Raw genomic sequence first — 25,306 nt, 5'->3', positions numbered from 1 at the left:
GGGAAATACGTTCTCCCGATTATTTTGTTTTATATCTCCAATGTCCTCTTCTAAAATGTTGGCATGTATGATGATGACCACTACCCCACATCTCCTCTGTAAGGTAAAGCCCTCGGAATACAAGAAACCGAAACACAAAGATTCATTGTATCTATGTAAGCAGGACTTTAAACATCATGAGACCTGAAAGCCTGCTGAAATTATGTGACACAGTGCGAAACATCTAAATAGATTTTGTTTAGTGAATATAGGCACTGAAGTACTATGTCGTTGGAGCTCTCTGTCACAAAGTAGTCCTTCTTCCATGTACACTGTCCGGCTTACCTTTTTGTTTTAATGCGGGTGTCCTAAATCTAATTTCTTTATGTTAGAATTTCACTTGTTTCATTAACCTGTTTTAAAAAAAAACACGGATCACATCTTATTATGTCCGGTATAATGTATAGGCTGATTTGTTTCCTTGTATTTTTACTTGAGGGTGGCATATTTTGAAAGTTGTTTTATCTGGAGCTCTTGGACTCGCACGCAAGCTAGATCGGAACTTAAGCCAATGCAGCAGTGTCCAAAACAGATATCGCGCTTTTACTTACACACTCAATATGGCTGCTACATAATGCGTTCTTCACTGAAATACTAAATGCGGTCCTGTGCTAGTGTTGAGACGTTTGAGTCTCGCGAGCACCAGCATTCACAACAATAACAGGCATCTAAAAGCATGGCGGCCGCTGTCTCTCCCAGGCCGGCCCCGGCGCTGCAGCCCCCCAGCGAGAGCAGCGAGCCTCCCAGTCCCGGAGTACCTTCGTTGAGGGTGAGGATAGCAATAGATGGGAAGTTAGGATGGTAGACGGCTTAGCGTTCGATCATTTTTTTGGACTTTCTTGACGTTTCCATTTACAAAGTATTGCATCGTATATCTTTGTACTGTTTTTGTATTGGGTTCAGTGCCTGCTACTACAACTCATAGAATGTGCAGGTTTGGAAAATCAAAGCTTACTTAAATTTGTTGTGTGGCGTATGTGAAGTGTTATTGCAACTCTGAAAATGAGCTTGTTAGGCAACGCATCACTTCTGGCAGAGGAGCAAACGATGCAGAGGACTGTCACCTTTCTTAGAGAAATGTGTTGGTCATGTGCATGTGTTCTGAGATTTTGGAAAGCTATGGGCTATTGCATTTTTTTCACCCTGTATTTCTCGCTTTGTATATGTGCACGTTGAATCTCTTTGATGCAAGCTTAGCCAAAGGTAAGCGGGCTGCTGCACATGGTCAAAATCAAGCATAAAGTAAGATACGAGAGATAGCAGTTTTGCGGGCTGTTTAAAGTATTGGGAATTAGAGCAGCGGTTGGGAAGTCAAATACAAGGATATAGTGTTAGATCCTGGGCGCGTAGATGGAAAATGGGGGTGTAAAAAAAATCTTTTTTGACTCTGTAAACTAATGATTTCCTGAGTGCATATGTGCAATAACCACCAGAGATGGCGAGTTTGTCTGCAAGTTAATCGGGGTGCTGGTTGTGATGTCTTTGCAAAAGGTCTTGATGGTTTTGAAGATGATGCAGGTCAGCAAGGGAAGCTCATGGAGTCCCAGCAGGATAGGGGTAATGTGACCATGTTGCTTCATGCCCTGGCTGAGATATGCTGCAGCATGTTTTGATGTTGTTTTCTGAAATAAACTGTTTTTCTACCTTTAGAAGAGAGAGCTGGCACCAGACAGTTTTTGGTTTTTAGCTGTGTGTTCGTTGAGGTGAGGTTGGTTTCTGGTTTGAATCCAAGTGACTCGGCTCATGGATTTTTTCACCAGCATATTGTTGAATCTTGATGCTATCAGTGAGAAGAGTATTAAACTGCTCCATGCAGACATGGAGGATAACAGGGGACAGTACAGAACCCTGGTGGTTTGAGCACGTGACCGGCATCTTTGGGGAACTTACGTTTATGTTTTAGAGGTAATGAATGGACTTAGACGTTTTTTTCCTGACTTTCCATAAAAATGTCAGCCAGGCTGATAATTTACTAGTCCAATAGTATTCCTACCGGTTTAGTGTATGTGATAAGCTAGTGAATGTCAACAAGGAGACCAAAGTGGAGGAAAAGGCTGAAGGGGGTTTTGAGAAGAGGGCTGATGTGTATTGCTTGGTAATATGTCACTAAATATCTGTAATACTTGGAGTAGTAGAGTGCCACATGGAGCAAGCTGACTGTTGAGGGAAGTTTGAGAGGTGGTGGACTTAGTGCTAGCACAAGGCTTATTTTGTTTTTTAGTCTGCCATACAGGACTGTGCAAGGTGTCTGGTTTGTGAAAAAATGTGTGAGCTTCCCAAAAGATAGTGGGCTCACAGCCTGCCTACTGCTTAAAATTGGTTGGCTTTGTCACTTTCGTTTGCTTGCTTTTAATTCAATGGCTAGCCTTCCTTTTCTTATTTGTCTCTCTTCTGGATCAGAGCTTCTTTACCAACCTTTTGATTTGCTAACTTGAAATCCTTCCACTACTCTATTATAATAAACTATTTTTTTGATTAAGCACTTCATGAGAGTGCATGTGTTTTCCAGCTCTCTCTGCTTCTCTCCCACCAGATACCTACTCCTCGTCCTCCATATTGTTTTCTCTCTCTCTGTCTCTCTCTCTCTTTTTCTCTCTCTTTCTTATGCTTCTCCCCTGCTTCCTGCCTTGCTCTCTTCCTTGGGTGGTGTTTTTACCCTCCTGTCCCCAACTGACTTAATTATAACCCCCTCCCATGTACCCTGTTCCCTGTGCAGTCCTCTTTTGAGGTCGAGCACGCAAGCGCTTCCGACCTGTTGTAAGTATTGTGGGCTTCTAACCACGCCCATGTCAAATCCATGACTTTCATTCTTTCGTGGGCTTGCCTTTGCAAAGTCCCTTGGGGGCGTTGGCAAATTCTATACGTTTGTCCCGCCTTGGGGCGGTTTTGTTATTGCCTTACAGACTAACCATTTTGTAAGGGTTATCGCATGATTGCCAATATGTTTTATGTGAGCAAACAAATGTTTTCTTCTGTGTCTCTCCTTCGCGCTCATGGCGGCTATTGTGCTTTAAATTGGCTGGCACTGCCATCCCCAGAACCCCTCGTCCGTCCCTCAGTTTCCTGTTTGTGTCTGCCATCCCCACCACCCCTTCCTTGTTATTTAACTTCGGTCACAAATCGCTGCTTGAGTGAAAGTTAATTGTATGGTATCTTTAAATGCCAACATTTCCTTGTTAACATTTCTATTACAGAGCTATTTATGCTTGGCAGCAAGATTTAGTTGCATTCACAAATGTAAATTATTTTTATCCAGTCACTTCCTGTATTTATTTATTTATTTATCTAATCGTTGTGAAGTGTCTGATGTCCTCTAAAACGCACAGGCATATTGTATTTAAATTCATTTTTACCGAGCTGCGTCTGTTTGGCTACAGGAATGCCATAAAAACAAAGTCACATGGGTCGGACTGGGCACTTCTCCCATGGCCACGATGCCAGGCTCTGTGTGGGTGCTGAGCCGTGTACCTTGGGCCCTGCCCGGCGATGCTGCTGACAAAGCCTCATGCCATTCACCATTCAGACCTCTGAGTCAAAAGCCCTCACCTGATTCCACCCCATAAGATGGCTCAATGAGTTGACTGCGAGTTGCTGCGACCTGGAAAATCAGGGCTCTGAATCCGACAGGCCGCACTAACCTTCCATTCTTCTGAGGTCGACAGCACCAGTAACGCCTGGTGTTGAGGGGCAGCGTACGTGGTCAAAGTCGGATTATATTCTGATCTGAAACAATACTGACAAGTGAAATATAGGGGCTTTAGCAACAAAGGCAGCAATGTTTATTTCAGTCTCAAAACCTGGAGGACTCGACTTTGTAAAAGTAAAGTGGTAGTAAACACTGAAGCTACTCACCCCGCAGAAGACATAGACCACTGCCCACCTTGTTCCTGGAAATGATGGAGGTGTCAGATAGATTTCTCATTTTCTACCCCCCAAAAACAAAGAGAGATGTTACAGAAAAGTAAAATACCAGCTTGTACAATATTGTTTTTCATCTTGGTACATTTCTCTTCATGAAAAATCTTCTCCCCATGGCACTACACACTATGCCTTACTCCACTCCTTCCAACTATCGGGAGATAGTTTAACCATCCACTTCCTGCAAACTATTTTTCCATGTATTATTCCTCCCATTCGGTATTCCTTTGCATGTAACAATCTCTCCACTCAACCTCCCTTTCCTGAAAAATTCCATACAACATTCCACTCCTTTTGACACCAATACAGTTCACACAATATAAGATTTCCTTTCAAGCAACGTTACACTTTGTGTAACATTTCCCTCAATGCAGTACTTCATTCCACTCTGCAGTTTTTTTTTTATTCCACTCCATGTGACATTTCTTTCTGTGCTACAGAATGCACTCCCCATAATATTCACCACCACGCAAATAACCACTGCACACATCATTCCTTTCCATGCAACTTTACTCTGTATCCAAGACAATCCCGAACAATGTGTTACATTTCACTCCAGTCACTGAAATATTCTCGGCAATGTAACAACCCTCTTCAGGTAACATTCCATGGAATGCAGAATTTCATTCAGTGCAACGTATCTCTCCATGTAACACTCAAAGGTATGTAACTTCTGTTTTTTAGGTCGAGCGCCCAAACGCTTCTGACCTGTTGTTGTAAGTATTGTGGGCTGTTAACAACGCCCATAATTTTCATTGTTTGGTGGGCTTGCCTTTCAAAAATCCTTTGAGGACGTTGGTATATGCTTTACCTGTTACTGCCTTGCAGACTGACCCTATTACATTGATTTATGTGAGCAAACTACTCATTTCTTCTGTCTCTCTCCTTCGCGCTCGTTCTGATGGTGGCTATGGTGCTTTGAATCGGCTGGCACTGCCGTTCTCAACAACTCTCACCCATCCGTCAGTTTCCTGTTCGTATCCGCCGGCCCCGGCACCCCTCCCACGCCGTTTAACTTCGGTCACAAGTTGCTGCTTGAGTGAAAGTTGTGTGACATCTTTAAATGTTAAAATTTCCTGGCATTGTATTCAATCCATCAGCAAATACATTCCAAATACTTTATTACAAAGGGCTTGATGATATTAGATTGCCTGAAGTGTAAGTTTGTTCATATTTGCGTTATATTAATTTTTTTGAATGTTGCATTTGAAGAAACAATAATTTGCAGGCAGTGTTGGCCAACTTTAGTGGCAAGAAAAGTCCAGTTACAAATTCACAACGCCAAAAGCTCTAACTCAAGCAAATGCAACACCCATTGCATTGCAAATGCAATTTTTTTTTTTTTTGTGTGTGTGTGCAGCAAGAAATTGCCATGCTGTAGTATTACTAATGTGTATATAAAAAAAGCCTTTGACATGGCCACCCGCGCCATTTTGTAGGTGTTTGATGCACACATGCATGCGTCTCCCAGTTTATTTTTCTTACATTTTTAAGTGATTAAAAGAGCCGAAGCTATGGGGAGAAATGGAACTAATGAGGGGCCTGAAGAGAAACAATTGGGGTCTGGAGCAACATGGGGGAGCGCAGAAGCAAAAGTGATGAGGATGTGGGGGACAAACACGAAAGCAACACAGCAGTGTGGAGGGATGGACCATAAAACAACATGGAGAGGCCGGAGGTGTACCTGAGGTATACCAGCTTGCCGGCAACCGCTCGTCCACCCGCCTACCTACCTACCTGCCTTCCTGCCTGTTATTTGACCATACTTGACCTTGCAGTACGCGACAGTTACTGACTGTGAAAAGTGGATAAGGAGAAAGGCAGCGGTGACTGTGCGTAGGGGCAAGGTGAGTTGGGGCGTTCAGCGTTTTGCCTTTGTCTTCTGCCTCGGCCCCATGCCTCTTTCCGTTTGTCTCATTCTTTGTGAGGCGCAGTGACGTGTGGCAAGGCAGTTTTAGAACCCAGTGTCCAGATTCCGGCAGCAGAGGAGTCTCTGCCCGCAAGGTGAGCTCAGCGAGCGAGGCAGCAGTAGTCTGCTGCTGCTTAGAGGACACTCTTGGGTTTTCCACAGAAGTGGCCCAGCTAGGACTGGGTGCAGTTTGTGTGACCCCCAGTGAGACCTACTCACTGCCACCTTGGCTCATCCTGCCAGCTTTGGATTATCCTAAGGCTGTTTTTTGCAATTTTCACTACACTATCCGAGCTCGCGCTATATTTTTTGTACCCAGCACTGCTTCCTCCCTACTAGCCTACCCACCTGTGTCTATATGTGCCTTGGAGGTTTATCACCTGGGTTCTAATCTAGTCCGAGTCTGAGGCTCTAGGCCGCAGGTTCCTTGTGAGGTGCAGAGGTGGCCAGCGTTACGTCAGTGCAGCTTGCACCTGCGGTGCATTTCTGCAAGTCCGCATGTACTATTAACTTACTATTGAAGGCTAATATCAACAAGACAAAAGTTATGAGATGCTCTGTGAAAGGTTGCCCGAGGGATAAAGGGTATAGTTGGTCCTTCAATAATATTCCTTTGGAGGTAGTAAAATCATACCCCTATTTGGACAGAATTATTTCAGCCAATTTGGCAGATAAGGATCATATTGCCCATATCTCGAATATGCCAGTGGAAATGCACTAAAATCACTTTATGGGGCAACATGTTATAGGCATTTTGAACATTTTTTTAACAATGTATAAAATGAAGGTTCCTTCCACTTTTCTTTACTGTGCCCAGGTGATTAAAGGTAATGTTTGGTATTTTAGGCATACAGTGGAAGGTAAGATACTCTGCAGTATTTGCACTTTAAATTCCATGGCCTCGGTGGAAACACTAAGATTAGAATTAGGATTGGTGAGTACATATATAAAAGGATTAGTAGCTATCTTGCAATAGTATCATTAGTATTTTACCTGCTAATGCTAATACCTTAGGGGTTTTATAGCTGTGGAAATTCTTCTTCTTGGAAATTCAATCTGGACCGTTTTTATCTAATGTTCAATTTGCACTGGAGCACTTTACATTGTCAAAATTAGACATTCAGAATATGAGTTATGTTCACCTTAAATCATTTTTAAAGTTTTATATGAAGATTTCTTCTATGTTGTATGATAGGAATGTCTGTAATACTAAGCCTCGTTTTGTCAATGTGATTCATTCATGTCAACTGGCCTCCCCACAGGCATATTTAAATTCGAATTTGTAGCATATGGCGTGAAGGTGTATGCTTCTTTTTAGGATGAATTGCTTGGCGGTAAAGATTATAATCGATGCCTGGCGGGGCATTCCTAGGGAAGATAGAATTTGTCATTTCCGTCACTCAGACAGACAATTGAGCATTTTATTTTTGTTTGTCCAGCTTTAAGGGTATTATAACAGAGTTTCTTAAAGCCGTTATTCGAAAGGTATGAATTAAGAACAGCAAAGGCTGCTATGGATTTGTTAAACTGTCCAATGAATTAAATAATGTGTGAAAAACGTTTTACATTTTTTAGTTCTTTTATGAATTTGTATTGAATTGATTTTTATACTGTAGATCTCGATGTAAGATCTAAATCTTTAATAAAAACCTGAACCGGCTGCACATGCGCAGTCTAGTAGGCTCTACTTAAAAAGCAGTGACAAAATAATTTATGGCCAAAACTATATAAAAAAAAAAAAAGATAAATCTGTAAATAAGTAGCACAAAAGCTCTTCAAGGCGAAGCTGCCTGCTGCAAATTGCTGCCTTGTTCTCCCCAAAAAATAATCAAGCATTAGCAGATTCAATAGCTATTACCTATAAGACTCATTAGCTTTGACAATGATTTGTAGCAGTGCTGTACAGCAACAGAGCTGCTGAGCAGCATTGGTAAAACTAATTAAAAAAAAAAAAACACTATGGCACAGCAAGGGTGCTTTTTACTGTAATTTTGCCATAAGCTTCCCATCCCACCCTGAGCTCAGCAACGCCCCACTCCACAACATGTCACACGCTACCTCATCCGTCCTCTGCCTATCTCTGGAGGCCAAGGTCTTTTCACTAGCAGTAGCTTTACTGATATTTCTGTGGTCACCAGTTACGATCGCTTTCTTGCCCCGAATGAGGCTAAGTGGCCACCTTCGCAGCCCAGGTGAGAAGAACTGATGGCTCAGCAGTAGCACAGCACAACCCTCTCCCCCAATCCTCTGGGCAGCGGCAGTAAGTTGCACGCTCCATAACACATGCCAGACATAGATATCGAGATAGGACTGTGGACAGTCATTGCCCCACATTTGTACGCCTCTAAACGGAGCAGTGGCTGCCATTGTAAAACTCCCCATGTTCAATGGAAATAGCTATTGAGCTCTATTCAAATAAACAGAAAGTCAGCAAACATTTTCTTGCTAGTTTTGTTAGTTTCTTAATATTACAAAGCATACTAACGAATTATGAAAATACTTTATGGTAATGTTTAGAGTAAAGCGGACAACGTGGATGCTCCATTTTAATAGGGAAAGACGACAATGCAATTTTATCACCTTTAGTGTGTAAATCACATCCTTGTCAATCAGCCATGTCTTCCCTTGGACAGCTAATTTTGGGTGAAAGAGGTGCTGGGACCCTGGCGGGAGTGTTTGTGGGGGTGGGGGGGGAATGGCAGCCCAAGCCAGCAGTCCTCAAAAAGGGTTCTTTTCAAATCAGCAGCCAAGCCAAAAGAAAAAAAAAGTAGTGTGCTGAATCTAAAATAACAGGCCAAAGTGAACTGATCCATGTAACAGGGTCCATCTCCAGGACGGGAACAAGCATCCACGAGGTGGGACAAATGTGAACTATTCACCAAAGAAACCATTGGAATTTTGAAAGACAGATGATAGAACCAATAAATAGTGATGGGCACGCTGAGACTGGAGTAGCAGATACAGCATGTCTTGAGAGACAGTGCATGCACTGCCTAGGCTTGACCTAAAAATCATTGGCAAAGCCATTCTGTTCTAAAGGCGAGTCCAGTTTGCTTTTTCAGTGGTTGTTTTTCATTTCACCACCAGGATCTAGATAATCTGGACTCTGCTTAATGTAAAAGTGACACCCCTTTGTAGCACTTTTTCAATGTATGTAGATGCATACACACACTCTTATTAATTTTTGTTATAATTAATGTGCAACTTGTGATAACAAGTAACATAATAAAATATTATTACTCATTCCCACCATGCTTATTTTGTCCATGTTTGCAGAATGAAATGCTAGGTTGACCACATCAAGATTGTCATGTGACGTTAAATTTGGCCTTTAGTTTAGCACAGCAGGAACATTGCCTACTATGCTGTCTTACCAACTATACTGCTCTTATTTTGGCTTGGTGAAGAAGGCACCCGCTGCAGATTTCTAAGTGATTCTAGAAACTTTCAGAGTATAGTACAGCCAAGCTAGCTGAGGCGATTAATGCATTGACTGCTAAGATCTAATTGTAAAACAGGTGGTTACAGGCTTGATTATTATATCCTTGCAGGAGAGCACTGTATATAAGCTACAAATTACAATTTCAAATCCTAACATAAAACAGAGGTCCCACCATTTTTATCGATCATTTGGTACTCTGCAGATCCAAACTTATTCTTGTGATACTTGTATCAGTTGGTGCAACTACAAACATTTACATATAAACTTAGAATTGAACCCTTGAAGTTTAAAGGCTTCGTTTACTGAGGTCAATAAAATGAGTTTTCTTGAATTTATTTTACTAATGTAATTTGGCATTCTGTGCTGCCTAAAAGGTCACCATTGGTATAAAACACACGTCTCAATATGATTTGTGTGTTACTTTGAATTGAGTAAGCATGCTATTGAACAATTATATTAATTTCCCAAACCTTTCAAAAGGTACTTCTGTCTCCAAAAACACCCTATCTGAGGACCCTGAGGCGTGTCCTTTCTACTTTGGATGTATAATGGAAGTGTATTAAAGAGCATTGATTGCCAAACCCACAATATGTAGCATGCTTCTTTTAGGAAAGTGATAATAAGGCTTAAACCACTATCTGAACATTTTGTTTTTTAAGCTTGTTGAAAGGAGGTCATGATAAAACTGACACAACCACCTTCACTCAGTATTTAGGGGATATGCATCCTAAAATACTGACAGCAGGGTTTTTGTGACGGACCTAACTAATTAATGACCCTTCAGACCGACATATGATAGTATCCATCGCATAATAGGAGTTTCAGTGGATGTTAAGTCCCACTAGGAAGGAAACCACTGATGGAAATATGCCATGTGTTGGGAAGGGCTTGACATCCTTTTCTAGATACGCCCTTCGCTGCCAGTCCTTTTCCCCCTCCTGTGCCGAGCCTTTTTTTTGGCTATTTGGGGCAGTTCGTGCTTAGGCCCTCATAACTTTTTGTTCACATAAGCTACCCACGCCAAATTTGCATCCTTTTTTTCCATCATCCTAGGGATTCTAGAGGTACCCAGACTTTGTGGGTTCACCTGAAGGAGACCAAGAAATTAGCCAAAATACAGTGAAAATTTTTACATTTTTTTTTAAAAAAAAAAAAAGGGGAAAAAGGGGCTGCAGAAGGCAGCTCGTGGTTTTTTCCCTGAAAATGGCATCAACAAAGGGTTTGCGGTGGCAAGATCACCATTTTCCCAGCTATCATGAACAAGCAGATTTGAATTGGAAAACCTAATTTTTCAGTATAATTTTAACTTTTTCCTGGGACATACCCCATTTTTACTATTTTTTGTGCTTTCGGCCTCCTTCCAGTTAGTAACTGAAATGGGTGTGAAACCAATCGTGGATCCTAGAAAGCTATACATTTCTGAAAAGTAGACACAATTCTGAATTCAGCAAGGAGTCATTTGTGTACATCCTACAAGTGTTTCCTACAGAAAATAACAGCTGAAATTAAAAAATATTGAAATTGAGGTGAAAAAAAACAGCAATTATTCTCCACGTTTTACTCTGTAACTTCTTCCTGCGATGTCAGATTTTTTAAAGCAATATACCGTTATGTCAGCTGGACTCTTCTGGTTGCAGGGATGTATAGGGCTTGTAGGTTCACCAAGAACTCTTGGTACCCGGAGCCAATAAATGAGCTGCACCTTGCAATGGGTTTTTATTCTATACCGGGTATACAGCAATTCATTTGCTGAAATAATATAAAAAGTGAAAAATAGGTATCAAGAAAACCTTTGTATTTCCAAAATGGCCACAAGATAAGGTGTTGAGAAGCAGTGGTTATTTGCACATCTCTGAATTCCGGGGTGCCCATACAAGCATGTGAATTACAGGGCATTTCTCAAATAGATGTCTTTTTTTACACACTGCCTTACATTTGGAAGGAAAAAATGTAGAGAAAGACAAGGGGCAATAACACTTGTTTTGCTATTCTGTGTTCCCCCAAGTCTCCCGATAAAAATGGTACCTCACTGGTGTGGGTAGGCCTAGCGCCCACGAAAGGAAATGGCCCAAAACACAATGTCACATTTTTTCACAGAAAACAGAGGTGTTTTTTGCAAAGTGCCTACCTGTGGATTTTGGCCTCTAGCTCAGCCGGCCCCAAGGGGGGCAGAAATGGCCTAAAATAAATTTGCCCCCCAACCCCCTCAGGGAGCGACCCATGCCTAACGAGGTCACTCCCCCTGCGTGACATTGGCACAAAAAAAAAGATCCCCAGTGCCTAGTTGATTCTGCCCCCCTTGGGGGCAGATTGACCTAAAATTGGCCGATTTGCCCCCAAGGGGGGCAGAAATGGTCTAAATACAATTTGCCCCCCAGGGGAGCGACCCTTGCCTAATGGGTCGCTCCCCATCTCTAAAAAAAACAAAGAAACAAAAAAAAAACACAAAATTTTTTTTGCCCTGGCGCCTAGAGGTTTTTGCCCCCCCCCCCCGGGGGCAGATCGGCCTAATAACAATAGGCCGATCTGCCCCCGGGGGGCAGAAATGGCCTAAAATAAATTTGCCGTTCACCCCGGGGAGCGACCCTTGCCTACGGGGTCGCTCCCCTTGCGTGACGTTGGCACAAATAAAAAGATGCCTAGTGGTTTCTGCCCCCTTGGGGGCAGATTGACCCAAAATCTGGGGGCAGAAATGGTCTAAATACAATGTTCCCCCCAGGGGAGCGACCCTTGCCTAATGGGTCGCTCTCCATCTGTAAAACAAAAAAACAACAAAAAAAATCCCCGGTGCCTAGTGGTTTCTGCCCCCCTTGGGGGCAGATCGGCCTAATTAAAATAGGCTGATCTGCCCCCAGGGGGGCAGAAATGGCCTAAAATAAATGTGCCCCCCAGGGGAACAACCCTTGCCTAAGGGGTCGCTCCCCTTGCGTGAAATTCGCGAAAAAAACAAGACTCCCTGGTGTCTAGTGGTTTCTGTCCCCCTTTGGGCATATTGGCCTCATAGGGGGGCAGAAATGGCCTAAATATAATATGCCCCCTACCTTGTTAAAAATCACTCTCGCCTCTTGCGTTTTTTTCATGTTAATTTCTTTTACCTGTATAGCAGACAGTATGTAACCTGTTTTGTAGCAAACAGTTGTCACTGTCGGTTATTCCATCCATTGTATTACAAATTCCATTGGATATAATGGAATCGTCTGCCAAGATCTAAATAAGTCACTAAGGAACTTTGGTTTACATGTCATGTTTGTAATTTTCATAGTAAGCATTGGAACTAGGAGGGTTTATTGTGTTACTCAGCTTGCATTTAAGGGACTGTCTTTGGAGAAGGTTCCCCCCCCTCCAAATCATGTAGTTTCGGCTCTGAGGCAGAGGATCTTGTAGCCTTGCTGTAGGGAAAAGATAACATTGTTGCATAGAGGTTGAGTAGAGCTAGCATTCTGTGAGTGTAATGGTGTCAAGATCACAGTCCTAGACAAGAACAAATGTGGAATTGCCCTTAGACTGCTAACATACAGTTCAGGAAGGCTGCTTTTATGTAATGTGTAGACGATGAGCACCTTCGATAAGAAGTAATTCTTCTGAGATTAATTAGCTAGATCAGTCTGAATTAGGATGTCTAGGTCTGGAGTTGGCGGCAAACGTATGTGTTGTGGGGCCTAAAATCCCAGAGTATTGGGGTTTGTGGTAGAGATAATGTGTGTATTGAAGAAAACACATAAACATTATAGGTGGAGTACATGTTGAACATTTCAGGAATCTGTTTGAGTGAGATGTACATAGGGAGGGGTAAACCTTGCCATTTACTAGAACTTGTTTATTTGTACTTTTATATAGCACAGAGTACAAGTCCCAGGAGGATTGTGATACATGCTCCCTCATCTGGAAAAAAATGACTTCCTGTGAGGTTGCCTTTGGAGAGTAACCCGTAACCAGTAGATAAGGAACCAATATAACTTCCTTGATCACTGAGTTAGGTCATAAATTGTTGATTGAACATGAGCATTTTGAATTACTGTTGAATGTGCCATACGAGAGATTTTCTTTCATGGCTGAAGATAGGAAGTTTTAGAGATTTCGCACTCTGCCTCCGAAGGGTTCAGTAATAATTTTTGCAGGTTGGAGGTTCGAGTAGAGATGTGTCTGAGCTTCTTTGTTTCTTTTGTCCATCTCAAATGACTATCTGTCTGCAAAAATGAGTTGGTGGATCTTGATAGAATGGATTTATGGATGATGCAGGCCAGTGTATGACTGCTCCTTTCTTCAACTTGAATCTACTTTACCGAGATTGGTATGAAAGTGATGTGATAAAACCAACTAAGAACCACTAGGGTAATACCCATTCTCTCGTTCAGGATTTCCAAGCTCCTAGTTTGGCTGACTGTATCCAGTGGTGCTGAGAAATCAAGTAGAGTGAGGAGGCTGCGGTCTCCTTTCTTAAGGATGAATAGGTCGTTCAGTGACTTGAAGAATTGCAGTGTCAGTTCTGCAGCTGGCCCTGAATATTACTTATATTCAAAGTAAATGCACACTCTTCAATACATATCTAGAGTTACAGCAGTGTATGCCAGGTCTAACGTTATGCTAAGTATTGTGCAGAAATGAAACAATAGGTTGAAAGCTAATCCCAAAAAAACAAAGAGGAAACCTTTGGTGGATCGAAAAAGTGCAAGATCCAAGCAAAGTATAGTCTTATACTGTGTACAAGTTCCAGAAGGAGGCAGTTGCCAAAAAAAATTAGTTATTACAGCAAGACTAATCGAACGAGTTAAGGCTGATTATACCATTCTTCACACTGTAACATTTAATATGGTCAGTTTACAGTGGTTTATCCCCTGATTTCAGGTCAGTTTGCAGCAGTTTTTCGTCCCAATCTGACACTTAATAGCCCCTCCCCACACTTCACCCACCCCCCAATACCTCAACAGTCTGTGGTATCGCCTGACTGTGCTCTTTTATAAAGCTCTAACTGCCATTTAGAAATCTCGGGGGGGGTGTGGAATTCCAGTGAATTACACTGGCTTTCCCAGCTATGACCATAGGTAGGTCAATAAACCTAGCTGTAGTCTTATCTTCTTTAGATTTCTACATATGCATGTCCTTGCCATATAAATGTAGTTTGCCAGCCCATTCTGTTAGCAGTTTCACAACACTGTCTCAAAAAGCACTAATCAGTAGACCTAGCCATGTTGAGGTAAAACCTGGCCTTGGACTCGCTGCATCTTGGGCAGTCACTAGTAGTTTAATTTAAAAGGAAAGAAATCTAACAGTTTGAGATTTAGTTGGTTGTGGTAGTGGCAGTTGTTTATGGTATTTCAATAAAGTTGCATAACTTCTTTCTTGGGTTGAGTGTGAGAGGTGACTTTCTATTGCTCTCAGAGGAAGGGATAGCAAAGGTTGCTTTCCAGAGGTTGCAAAATCATAAAAGTCAAGAAGAGTCTTGATAGCTGGATTAGCTTTCTTTGGTTTGGGGGTTTTACTGGTATGAGGTGTGAAGAACAACCTCTTGTGAGACACTGTATAGTGAAGGAGTTAAGTCCAACGTTGGCAAGAGCATTAAGTGAAGAAACCATAAAGGGAATAGGAGTCATACCGTGGGGTATAAAGAGTTCAGTTTAGATTGTTTCACCTCTGGCTAGATACTGGTTTGAGAGATCCTTCATAATCCTAGTGGCATGTTTAGGAGTTATCCAGAGGCAGTCTTCCTCTGAGGTATTGTTTCTGTTTGCCCATTTGTGGAGGCATTCTCTTGTCCCATGACCATTGTCCTATGTGAGCATATGTATAAATAGAACTATTTTGATTGAGTATTAAGTGTATCTCTGACAGATCTAAAAAATAGTGTGCCGAGTTAAGAGCTATCCCACTTGTTCGCTTGTGTACATTGATTTAAGATTTAGGCCTTAGTTAAGAGAAATGAAATGACAATACCTGGACCTCAAAACGAAACTCTTTTTTTTTTTTTTTTTTTGTGCACAATTTCTGAGGAGACAATGTATCCTAGACTCACTTCTGATTTTATTGGTACTTGATGGTAGTAAATTGCACAGTTGTATATATGCTTTCTTCCTGTTCTGTGTGTTTGGTTGTGAAAGATTAATTGTGAACCTACAGTGGGCTTACAGCCTGCCTATTGCTTACCATGGATTGACTTTGTCACTCACATTTTGTTTTTTAATAACACTTTTTATTGTTTTATACAAAGCAAACCAAAGCATAAACTTAGACAATGGCATGTTTGTGTCTATCGCCCCAGTAGCCCCTTGCGATGGCACAGGGATCAACTCTCAAAGTGGTTGTGGTGTATCAAAACACAATACAGTTACATGCAACATCAACATAAGCAAAGAACAACAAAGAGTGCCCTTCTCTGGCAGAGAGCGCCTGTTTCTTCAGGGAGCCCATATACGCTCGTATTTATGTGGGACTCCATGTGCCTTGTAGATTAGCTTCTCTATTGCGGCACAATAGTCCATACACCTTGTCCACTCATGCATTGGCAGGGGCTGTTCAGCTCTCCAGTGCTTAGCCGGTTCTCTCTTGGCTACTAAATAAGCTGTGGTAATGAGGGCACGTGTAGTCCGAGGCTCCCCAAGCGTGTCCATAATCCCCAGCAACATGAATCTAGCGCTAGACTACGGGCAACCACCCGCCCGATCCTGCTGTTACCCTCTAGCCAGTACTCTCACCACCAGACAGTCTCATATTACATGGTATAGGGAACCTGAAGAGCGGAGACACCGGAGACACTCCTCTCCCAGAGCACGTCCCCTGTGCCAGAGCTTCTACTGGGAGAAGTAAATGTGACACAAATATCTAAATTGAATAAAGTGCTTGGAAATCAGGTCTTGAAAACTCATAACAATGGTTAGACCTGAATAATTTACTCGACCTAACTAGAATATATTTGACACGTAAGTGCGTCTCAAAGTGTGTGATCCTAGGCAATTTTTTTTTTTTTTTTACATAGTCGCCTTTTTCTTCAGTCTCACATATGAGTGCACCTTCAAATAAGTGAGTTCAGCGTTTCTGTTGTACAAAAAAAAAACTTTTTTGTTTGGTTAAACAGACTATACGTTTGCTCCAGGTATAATAAGAATCTAGCCCACATATAGGATACATTTGATTCATTACTTCTCTTAGTTTACTAATAGCATTGTCACCAGGGCAGAAGTGTTTCTCAGTATATGTTTAAACAATCACTTAAAAAAATGTATTACTAAGGCATCATGTGGTAGCACACTGTCATTTACAGACAGGAAATTTCTAAGAAATATCCAAAAACCTTCCCACTATCTTACAGCTTCACTAATAAAATGTATAGCGTATTAACAGTAGTGGGACCTAAAAATAGCCCGACCTGATAAAATAAGACTCGCCATAGCGAGTGGGCGAGTAGCTTTTTCAAGGCCTGTAAATAGCCAGTTCACAAGTGGCCATCTTTGCTTTTACCCATTCATCTTGTCACTCTTATTGTCTTGCTTCTTATTTGATGGAATACCTTCCTCTTCTTGTGTTTGCTCTCAGCTGAAGCATAGCCACATTGCCATCCTTTTGCACGACTGACTTGTACCCTTCCACTCACTTTAGGGAGCTACTTTATTCTTTTTGGTTAAGTGAATGTGGCTTCCAGCTCTCTTCCTTGTGCCTGTCTCACCTGCCCGATAACTGCCACACCATGCTCCATCTCCTGTATTCTTCAGCACGTACACCATGTGTTGATTTGTCTCTCATGTGCTACTCCTTTGTGCAGGACTCCATGAAGTTCTCTGCATCATGTTCTTCTGTCATCCCACCATGTTGCTGTCTCCCTCGCAGGTTGATTTTCTTCCTCCTCCCACCAACTGCTTCTCTTTTGCCCCTCACTCCTGAAGTCCTTTATTTACATATTTTTACACGTTCACACTAAAAGTATTTTTTTATGGCCTCTATCAATAGTACTCTCCTATGCGAATGCTTTTGGTTTTGCCAGTGACTCATAGTCCTATTGTACCTCAGCGTGGCTGCTGTGTAGCATGTGTAAATTCTAGAAAAAAAGCACCGCATCATAGTGTTTTTTCTTCTTGGTGCAGGTGTGGCACGGTGGGAGGTAAAAAGTACATGAACAACAATTGGAATAGGTAACGAAATGGAGGGGAAAAAAGTGCTATGACATGGCCAGCACCAGCTGTGTCAAAGTGTTTTTTTTTTTTTTCTTATGGTGGGTGGAGAACAGCACATACAGTGGGAGGAAATAAGCAACACGGACAACAAGAGGTGGGCGGGAATAAGCAATATAGACAACAGGGGGATGTGAGGGAATAAGCATCACGGACTACGGGAGGGTTGGGGTGAGGGTAAAAAGCAAAACCAGTAAGAAGCAAAAAAAAAAAGAGCAAAATAGTATCTCAATCACATCGGCCAAAGTACCCTAATCAAGGTAAAGCAATCATCACTTGGTCCACGATCCAGATGAAGGAAAAAGTAAATCTAGCATGTACTGGCCAGTAGTGGAGGAGAAAATAGGAGTGACATGGAAGCCACTGAATGATAGATAGTGGCCGGGCTCCAAACCCCTTCTAGAACACAATATCTTTTGCAAGCAAGTGTGCATGTGGTGCCACAAGTAAGACCTAAGAAAGTAGCTGTGAAAGCTGGGCAGTGGAAGGACTGTGGACCATGATCCGGGAGAGGGACAAACATGAAAAGGAAGTGAAACATGCACAAACTGACCAAGGAAATGAGAGTGAATATGGGACCAACTAAAAGAAAACATGGTTGGGCTGTAAGCCCCCTCTAAGTAAACAAAATGCCTCGCAAACGACATGCGCTGTCTCAAGCCAGACCTAAAAAAGGATGTGCTTACTGTGTGCTTTGGTAATAGAGAGGGCTTAAGCTATAACAGCTAGTGTGTAGTCAACACGTGATACTGCAGTAATTCAGTGGGTACTTGGTGAATCCAAATAGCGTGTGTTGGCTATGGGGGGAAGTGGGGCTCAGCTTATAGATCAATGTCTCTGCTAATATATGGACTGTTTGTGTTTTGTTAGGGCGTGCTTGTTAGGCAGTCCCTTGAACTGGAGGTTAGCAAAGCAAAAGCAGGAGTTTTTCAGCTAATCTGGGAGTGCTTAGCTGATATAGGAGGTGACGGAGGGGCTCAGGTAATATAAACATTGCTTAGCTAATGCGGGGGTGCTAAACTGACAAAACTGGTTAGTTAAAAAGAGTGCTCTCTGATATTTGGGCACTTTGCTAACCTGGGACGCTTACCATCACACAACTGATTTGCTGATTATCTTCAGGGGGTGATTACAAATCGTTAAGTGCCGTGTTACAAATAGAAAATGAGCCTATTCAAGATGTGATCTGCCATTTTAGGGTGTTTGTGAACCAGTACTGTACAATTTAAGACTAATATGGGAGTTTATACGTGGAGGGGAGATTTTGTCCTAGAGGGAGGCCTGTTGGATTGCTTAAACGTAATAGTGCAGGGAGCATTCTTTCACAACAAAGTGCACATGGTATGATGGTCACTGAGTACATGAGCTGTGCACCCAGTACGGTCATTGGGTCTATATGGCAACCTGGCAACGTCAGATTTGCTGACCTGACACTTTTTGGTGCCGATTTTTGTCCGTGGGCCTGTTTTCTGGTATGGGGGCCGTTTTTTACCGTTGATTTCTTTGATTATATCACAAACATTGGTGCAGCAAGCACAAACGCATGCAGTCACCAGTAACTTGCAAAATACTTGTATAGCTTATCTTAACACATTCAAAACTTACCCTATTGACAAATGTGGGCTACTGTGTTTTTAGCTATGTGATTCATTAATGTGGAGGCACTTTTATTGTGGTGCCTGGGCCAATTTTCTGTCTCAGTCCAATGCTGATTACAATGTCGCTCTCTTCTAGAAGAATGTATTTACCTCACATGGTCACATTTTCGCTCAAGATAGCGAGCTGTTTCTATAATGACATATCTAGTCATAAAATTGTGCTTTTCAGTCTGTGCACGTGTCCTTTACCGGATAGCTGGAGCTTTTCAGTGAATACAGGTAGACCTGCGCCCAGGGGTGCAGCAGGTGCAGTAGCAGCGAGGCCCAGAGGTGTGAGGTACCCTATGCACCCAAAATCTATCTGTATTTTGCTACCTAAAGCTGGGGTAGGTGGCCCATGCCCATTGCTTGCGTTAGGGCCCATGCTCCTCCTTGTTATCCTACGATGTGGATCCTGAGGTGGTACTGGATAGTGGGTTGGGCAAAGCAGCGAGTGTGCACATGTGCAAATATTAATGGAGACAGGTGTCAGATGGACCATCATGTCTCTTTTCATGAAGTTAAGACTTGTAGCCGGTGTTCACGTGCCGGAGCTGCAAGGGAGCTTTGCTGCACTTTTAGGCACTATGTTGGGGGGGGGGAGGGGGGCACTGGCCATCAGTTCGTCCCCTTTTAGTCGCAGGAGGATCTCGGCTCGTAAGAGCAAAGCAGATCCCACGCGTTGGCCCAAGTTTGCTGCCAAGGTTGCTGTGGTCGCCATTTGCTGAGACAGAGCACACACAGCCCCAGGAAAGTCCTCTGTAGGTTGTTGGCCATTAGCAGAAGGGCCCGAAAGGGGGCACCCCCTGAACACTGAGACTGGGGGGGGCCCACATGAGGGGAGGGGGTAATCGAGATCACGCTGTCAGCCATGATGAGGCAGGATGTAGGTTGGGCGACAAAAGCAGATCTAAAGCTTGACTGCCATTTTGGCCTCCTTGGCCACGCCCCCCATATTGACTCCAATTTACAGGAACCAATAAAACAAAATAATCTTAGATTTCGGTTACTATATATATTTAGTTGAAAGAATTTGAAGGGCTCTGGAACTTTACATCCAGTGTGCCTAACTTTAGACTCTGTAATTACCTAAATTAATCTCTAGAACGCATTATTTGTTTTTGTCCTGGGTGGAGAGATATTTGACGCAAAGACTTATTGCCATCTTTCAGGAAGATACCACTGCGTACTGTTAAGGAGACCATCACAATTTGTTTTCATCTACAAATGAATGCCTTTATCGGAAAATATATGCAATACTTGGATTTGTCATATGAAAGAACTAAATCAAACGATAATGCAGAACCAACGTATTACAATTGATGTCTTTGAATAAGAATGAGACATCTTTGATAAATTCTATGACTTTTTTTTTAAATGTAATTTACTATTGTGTGATTATTTCATTTGCATAAACATCATAAAGACATACTGAGTAATTTATTATTTACCCTACTGGCATTTGTAATTAATGTTTCAAAAATGTATACAATAAACTCACTTACCTACTTAATACTGTCTGCGGTATATTTTAGCTGGAGCATGCTTCCTAAATACCCCTTGGGGACTTGAAAGTGTCCATAATCTGATTTGAACACACTAGACCAGCCTGTGGCTATGGTGTTTGAGAGTTTGGTTCACAAAGACCCTGCTTGGAGCAGCTGTACAAATTAAAGGTAGAAAAACAAGCGTTGACAAAACCGGTATCTCTGTCCCCTAAGAGAGCTGTTGGCTTTTTCAATGCTTTTAGTAATGTAGCACTACAAACAGAAGTTATGGAAAAAATTGCTAAGCGCTTTATAGTGGTATTTTTCTTACAATAGGTTAGGAGAATGAAGCAACGCAAACAACGGGGGATGTGGGTTAATTAAATACCATCAACAGCTGGGGGTCAGGGGGGTCAAATAAAGCAACATATAGAACAGGTGGGTATGGATAAAGCAACACAGATAGCGGAAGTAGCACCTGAGTCACAGCACGAGCAGCGGAAGGGCACTAATCAAACTAAATCAATCAGTACTTGCTCCAAATGAAAGAACTAGGAGTGGCATCGGCAATTGCTGGCCAGTTAGGACGCAGCAAATACCAGTGACATTGAAGCCAACAAATGGTAAACAGTGGACTGTTCCAAGCTTCTTTTAGTAAACAAAGCCCTCAAAACACAGCACGTGCTGTAGGCAGGTGACACCTAAAAAGAATACATGTATGCCTTTACATGACAGGCAACAGCAGTGACCTAATTGCCCCCTTTTTTTTTTTCTCTTTTTTTTTTTTTTTAACTGAGGCTGTGTAACATTGGCAAACTGCATTGTCCACGGGTTAAGAAGTTTTGGTTTTTCCAGTACCTCTTGTTTTTGGAGTCCTTTGGTATTCTTGGTACTTGCCCTTTCCCTTTATCTTTCTTCATTTTCCATACGGGTAAATGGTAAATTCACCTTGCTTTCAGTGTTATTTGAAGACCTTCTTTAGTTTTCACTGCACAGGGTTTGCATGGGTTTGGCATTCTGAGCTCCTACAGTGCCTCCTTTACTCTTGGACTTCATACCTTTTTGTTGGAAGACCATAGATAGGCATATTGGCAAATTAAAGCTGGGCAGCATAGAACTAGAAGGTTATGAGTTGATTGGAGCAGTGCACAGTTGCCCAATGGGGGATCTCTATGCCCTCAAAGCAATTACAGAATCTTCCCTTCCCACACAGGACCAAGCCAACCAAGATCTGTTGGGCCAGTCCAAAGTAAGGAGCCTGAGACTGCTGTGTAAGATTACTGTTGTCAAAATCACAGCAACTCCTGTAGTCTCACTGGCTTGTTGGGTCCCCTTCAGGGCTTATCTTTTCAGCTTTCAGTTGGACATCTGGGGTTCAGGTCAGCTGGTTGCGATTTTAGCCAGCTAGAACCTTTCTGATGTGACTGTAAGCAGGTAGGACCAACATGTGTGTAGTGATTCACACTCGCAACAATCCATAGTGATATCTGGACAGAGGACCCCACTCTGCCTAATGAGTGTACCACAATCAAGGTCTCATTCTGACTTCTATGCGAGACTCAACTGGTGAAACCGCCTGGGAGGAAGTAACATTGCTTCCACTGGCTGAGCTTTAAAATTTGTTACTGGATAATCCACAGACCTCCTAGGTGTTCACAAAAACAACCACATGATCTAGGAGTATTGCTGTTAGATTATTTTGTGTTGTATTATGCTGCAGTTCACCCTTATTTTAACTGCTGTTAGTGGATTTGAGACTGGACCTTCCCCGTTACTATGAAGTCCTACAAATTTGCTTAGGACTGCAAGAACACGATAGAAAAGAATGGATGCCTTCTCTCCAACCAAGGCGTTAGCTTAGATTTTTAAGTGCAAGCTAGACCATACCTTTGAAAACAAAGGATTTAGTGTGGCATTTGAGGGAACTGTGATAGTGGAGTCTGTTTCCCTGACAGTAAGCTAGGTAACTCTTAAAAAATCAGGCAATTTCTTTTTAACATTTGTAAATGACTGGTTAACAATAGAGTGTACAGTCAGGTAAAAGAATGTAATCAGAAAATATGGGGTTGGATGAATCTTCTCTTCTTCATAACTTGAAAGTTGACAGATCAGGTTTCTGTGGATATTGCTACTTTTAACCCATAAAGACAATGAAGGCAACAAAGGGGCTACCTTTAAACCCTTAGCTGCTGGGCCTCATCTTGCCCGCACCCCGTCCCCTCCGCTAAGCCTTTTATTGGCTACTTGGGGTAGTTCGCGCTTAGGGCTCTGTAACTTTTTTTTTTCCCCCTAGATAAGGTATCCATGCCAAATTTGCAACCTTTTTTCCCAACATCCAGGGACTCTAACCCTACCCAGGGTGTGTGGATTCCCCTGGAGGTGACCAGAGAAAATATGCAAAATATAACAGTTTTTTGAGAAAAAGTAAGGAAAAAGTGCTCCAGATAAAAGTCTGTTCCTGAAAATTGTGTCCATAAAGGGTTTACTGTACTAAAGTAACAATTTTTCCAGCTTTCAGGAACATGCAGAGCTAAATTAAAAATAGTTAAATTTGTAGCACAGGTTTGGCATTTTTCTAAAAGGTAGACTATTTTCCCTTTTGTATTCTCAGTCAACTTCCAGTTTGTAGTGGCAACCGGTGTGAAAGCCATTGGTGATCCAGAAAAAGTATAGATTTCTGAAAAAATAGACACATTTCCACATTCAGCAAGGAGTCAAAATAACTTGAAATAAAGAAAATTGAAAATTAGTAGGGGGAAAAAACAGGCGTTTGTGGCATCATTTTCATCTGTAACCTCTTGTCATGGCTGATGTACAAAAGCAATATACCATTACGTCTACTACACCCTTCAGGATATATAGGGTTTGTAGGCTGTCCAAGAACTCAAGGTACCCAGAGCGAACAACTGAGCTGCACTGTTCAGTGGTTTTTACATTGAGTACAGACCAATTCATATAGCAAAGTAGGCAAAGTGAAAAATGGGTATTGAGGAAACCCATGTATTTCTGAAATGTGCACAGGATATGGAGTTGAGGAGCAGTAGTTATTTGTATATCTCTGAATTTGTGGGTACCCGAATTAGCGTATGAATCAGAGAGTACTGTTCAAAATGTCATCTTTCTTATACACTGGCTTTGCATTTGTAAGCCACAAATGCAACAGAATCCAATTGGTAATAACCAATGTTCCACTATTCTATGCTGCCATAAGTCTTCCGATTAAAATGGTACCTTCCTTGTGTGGGTAGGCTTGATGCCTGCAACAGTTAACAGCCTAAAACGCAACATAAGCGCATCACATTTTTCCACTGAGCCTGACCCCTTTTTTCCCAGAATGGGTAGGTCTAGATTGTGGACCCTACATAAGGAAGCCTAGCCAACCTGTACATTCTTGAAACCTAGACACCAAGGGGTATCCAGATGGCCTTACTTTTGTGGGTGATTCAGGCTTTTTAGAATCCCTTGCAAACCTCACATATCTGAGAAGGAAAGTTCTGGAATCTGCAGGAAGCCACAGGCTTCCATCCACCAGGCATTTCCCCAGGTCCCCCAATAAAAATGGTACCTCACTTGTATGGGTAGGTGTAGAACGGAAATGACCCAAAATGCAAAATGATCCTTTTTACCCGATGTGGGTAGCTCTAGATTTTGGAATCTAGCTCAGCCTGCACCTAGGGAAACCTAGCCAACCCGTACATTTTTAAAAACTAGACAGCTAGGGGTATCCAAGGTGGTCTGATTTGCATGGGGACTCACCATGTTTACCCAGAATCCCTTGCAAACCTCAAACGTAGACTGAAATGAACACATTTTCCTCACATTTTTGAGGTATAAACGCAGTGCCTCATCCCCCGCCCACCCCAAGGTCAGCACCTCCCTCTCCAGGTCATCATCATCATCCAGTGTGGCCGCACCAGTTGCACTGACCACAGCTTGTGCGACCACATTGGCCACCGACTCCTGTGATAATGCTCCTGCTAGAAAGAGAGAGTGTATCAAGTGGCAGTTTGGACACTTCATAAAGTAGCCCAGAGGGTTAATATGCCTGCTTCAAAGCATGTGTACTATGCAGCTCACCAAAATAAATATATTGGGTGTGTGTGTGTGTGTGTAACAATAGAAATTCATCACTTATAGTTGGTTATAGTTGTTTTTACCAGTGAATGTGTGTGTGTGTGTGTGTGTGTGTGTATGTGTGTGTAATATATATATATATATATATATATATATATATATATATACACTTTGTTCTGTAGTAGAAATATATTTTTGTTCTTTAATGAGATCATCTGTTTGAGTCACTTCTTTCTTGGATGGATGGATATATATATATATATATAATTTTACCATAAAGTAATTTTAATTGCTATTAATGCCCTGGCCTGTATCCAAGCCCTTATAACCACCGAACCCTGCGCCGCACACAGCCTTTGGCCGTGTGCAGGGGGGGTTGGCTACAGGGCCTGTCTCTGTCAGCGGATCTGTGAGTGGGTGTGTAAGTGTCTCAGTGGGTCTGAAAGTAGGTGTGGGAGTCTGTCGGTGCATGAGTGTCTTACTGGGTGTGTTAGGAGATGTATCAGCCTCTGAGTGTATGTATGAGTGTATGAGCTTTTTTTTGCTTATTTGCGATTACTTTTTGAATAATCTTGATTATTCTTGATCTCGATTATTCATGAATATCGCACATGGTGAAGGAAAATCATTTTAAACCCATA

The 25,306-nt window shown here is 42.2% G+C and overlaps 1 protein-coding gene across 2 annotated transcripts in view; it reads left to right on the top strand.

Annotated features, from left to right (window-relative positions):
* The first annotated feature begins 670 nt into the window (after positions 1 to 670).
* The window catches only part of PHF10 (PHD finger protein 10), a 550,201-nt gene continuing 525,565 nt past the window's right edge, over positions 671 to 25,306 (top strand). For both annotated transcript variants that reach the window (XM_069234982.1, XM_069234981.1), the window contains exon 1: positions 671 to 808. In XM_069234982.1, coding sequence (XP_069091083.1) covers positions 716 to 808 — 93 coding nt within the window. In that variant the 5' untranslated portion in view covers positions 671 to 715. The remainder of the gene's footprint in view (positions 809 to 25,306) is intronic.

This window comes from Pleurodeles waltl, chromosome 5 (genome assembly GCF_031143425.1).
Source record: "Pleurodeles waltl isolate 20211129_DDA chromosome 5, aPleWal1.hap1.20221129, whole genome shotgun sequence".
Lineage (NCBI taxonomy): Eukaryota > Metazoa > Chordata > Amphibia > Caudata > Salamandridae > Pleurodeles > Pleurodeles waltl.
Note: the sequence above shows the minus strand (reverse complement) of the source record. Positions and strands in the feature narration are given on the sequence as shown.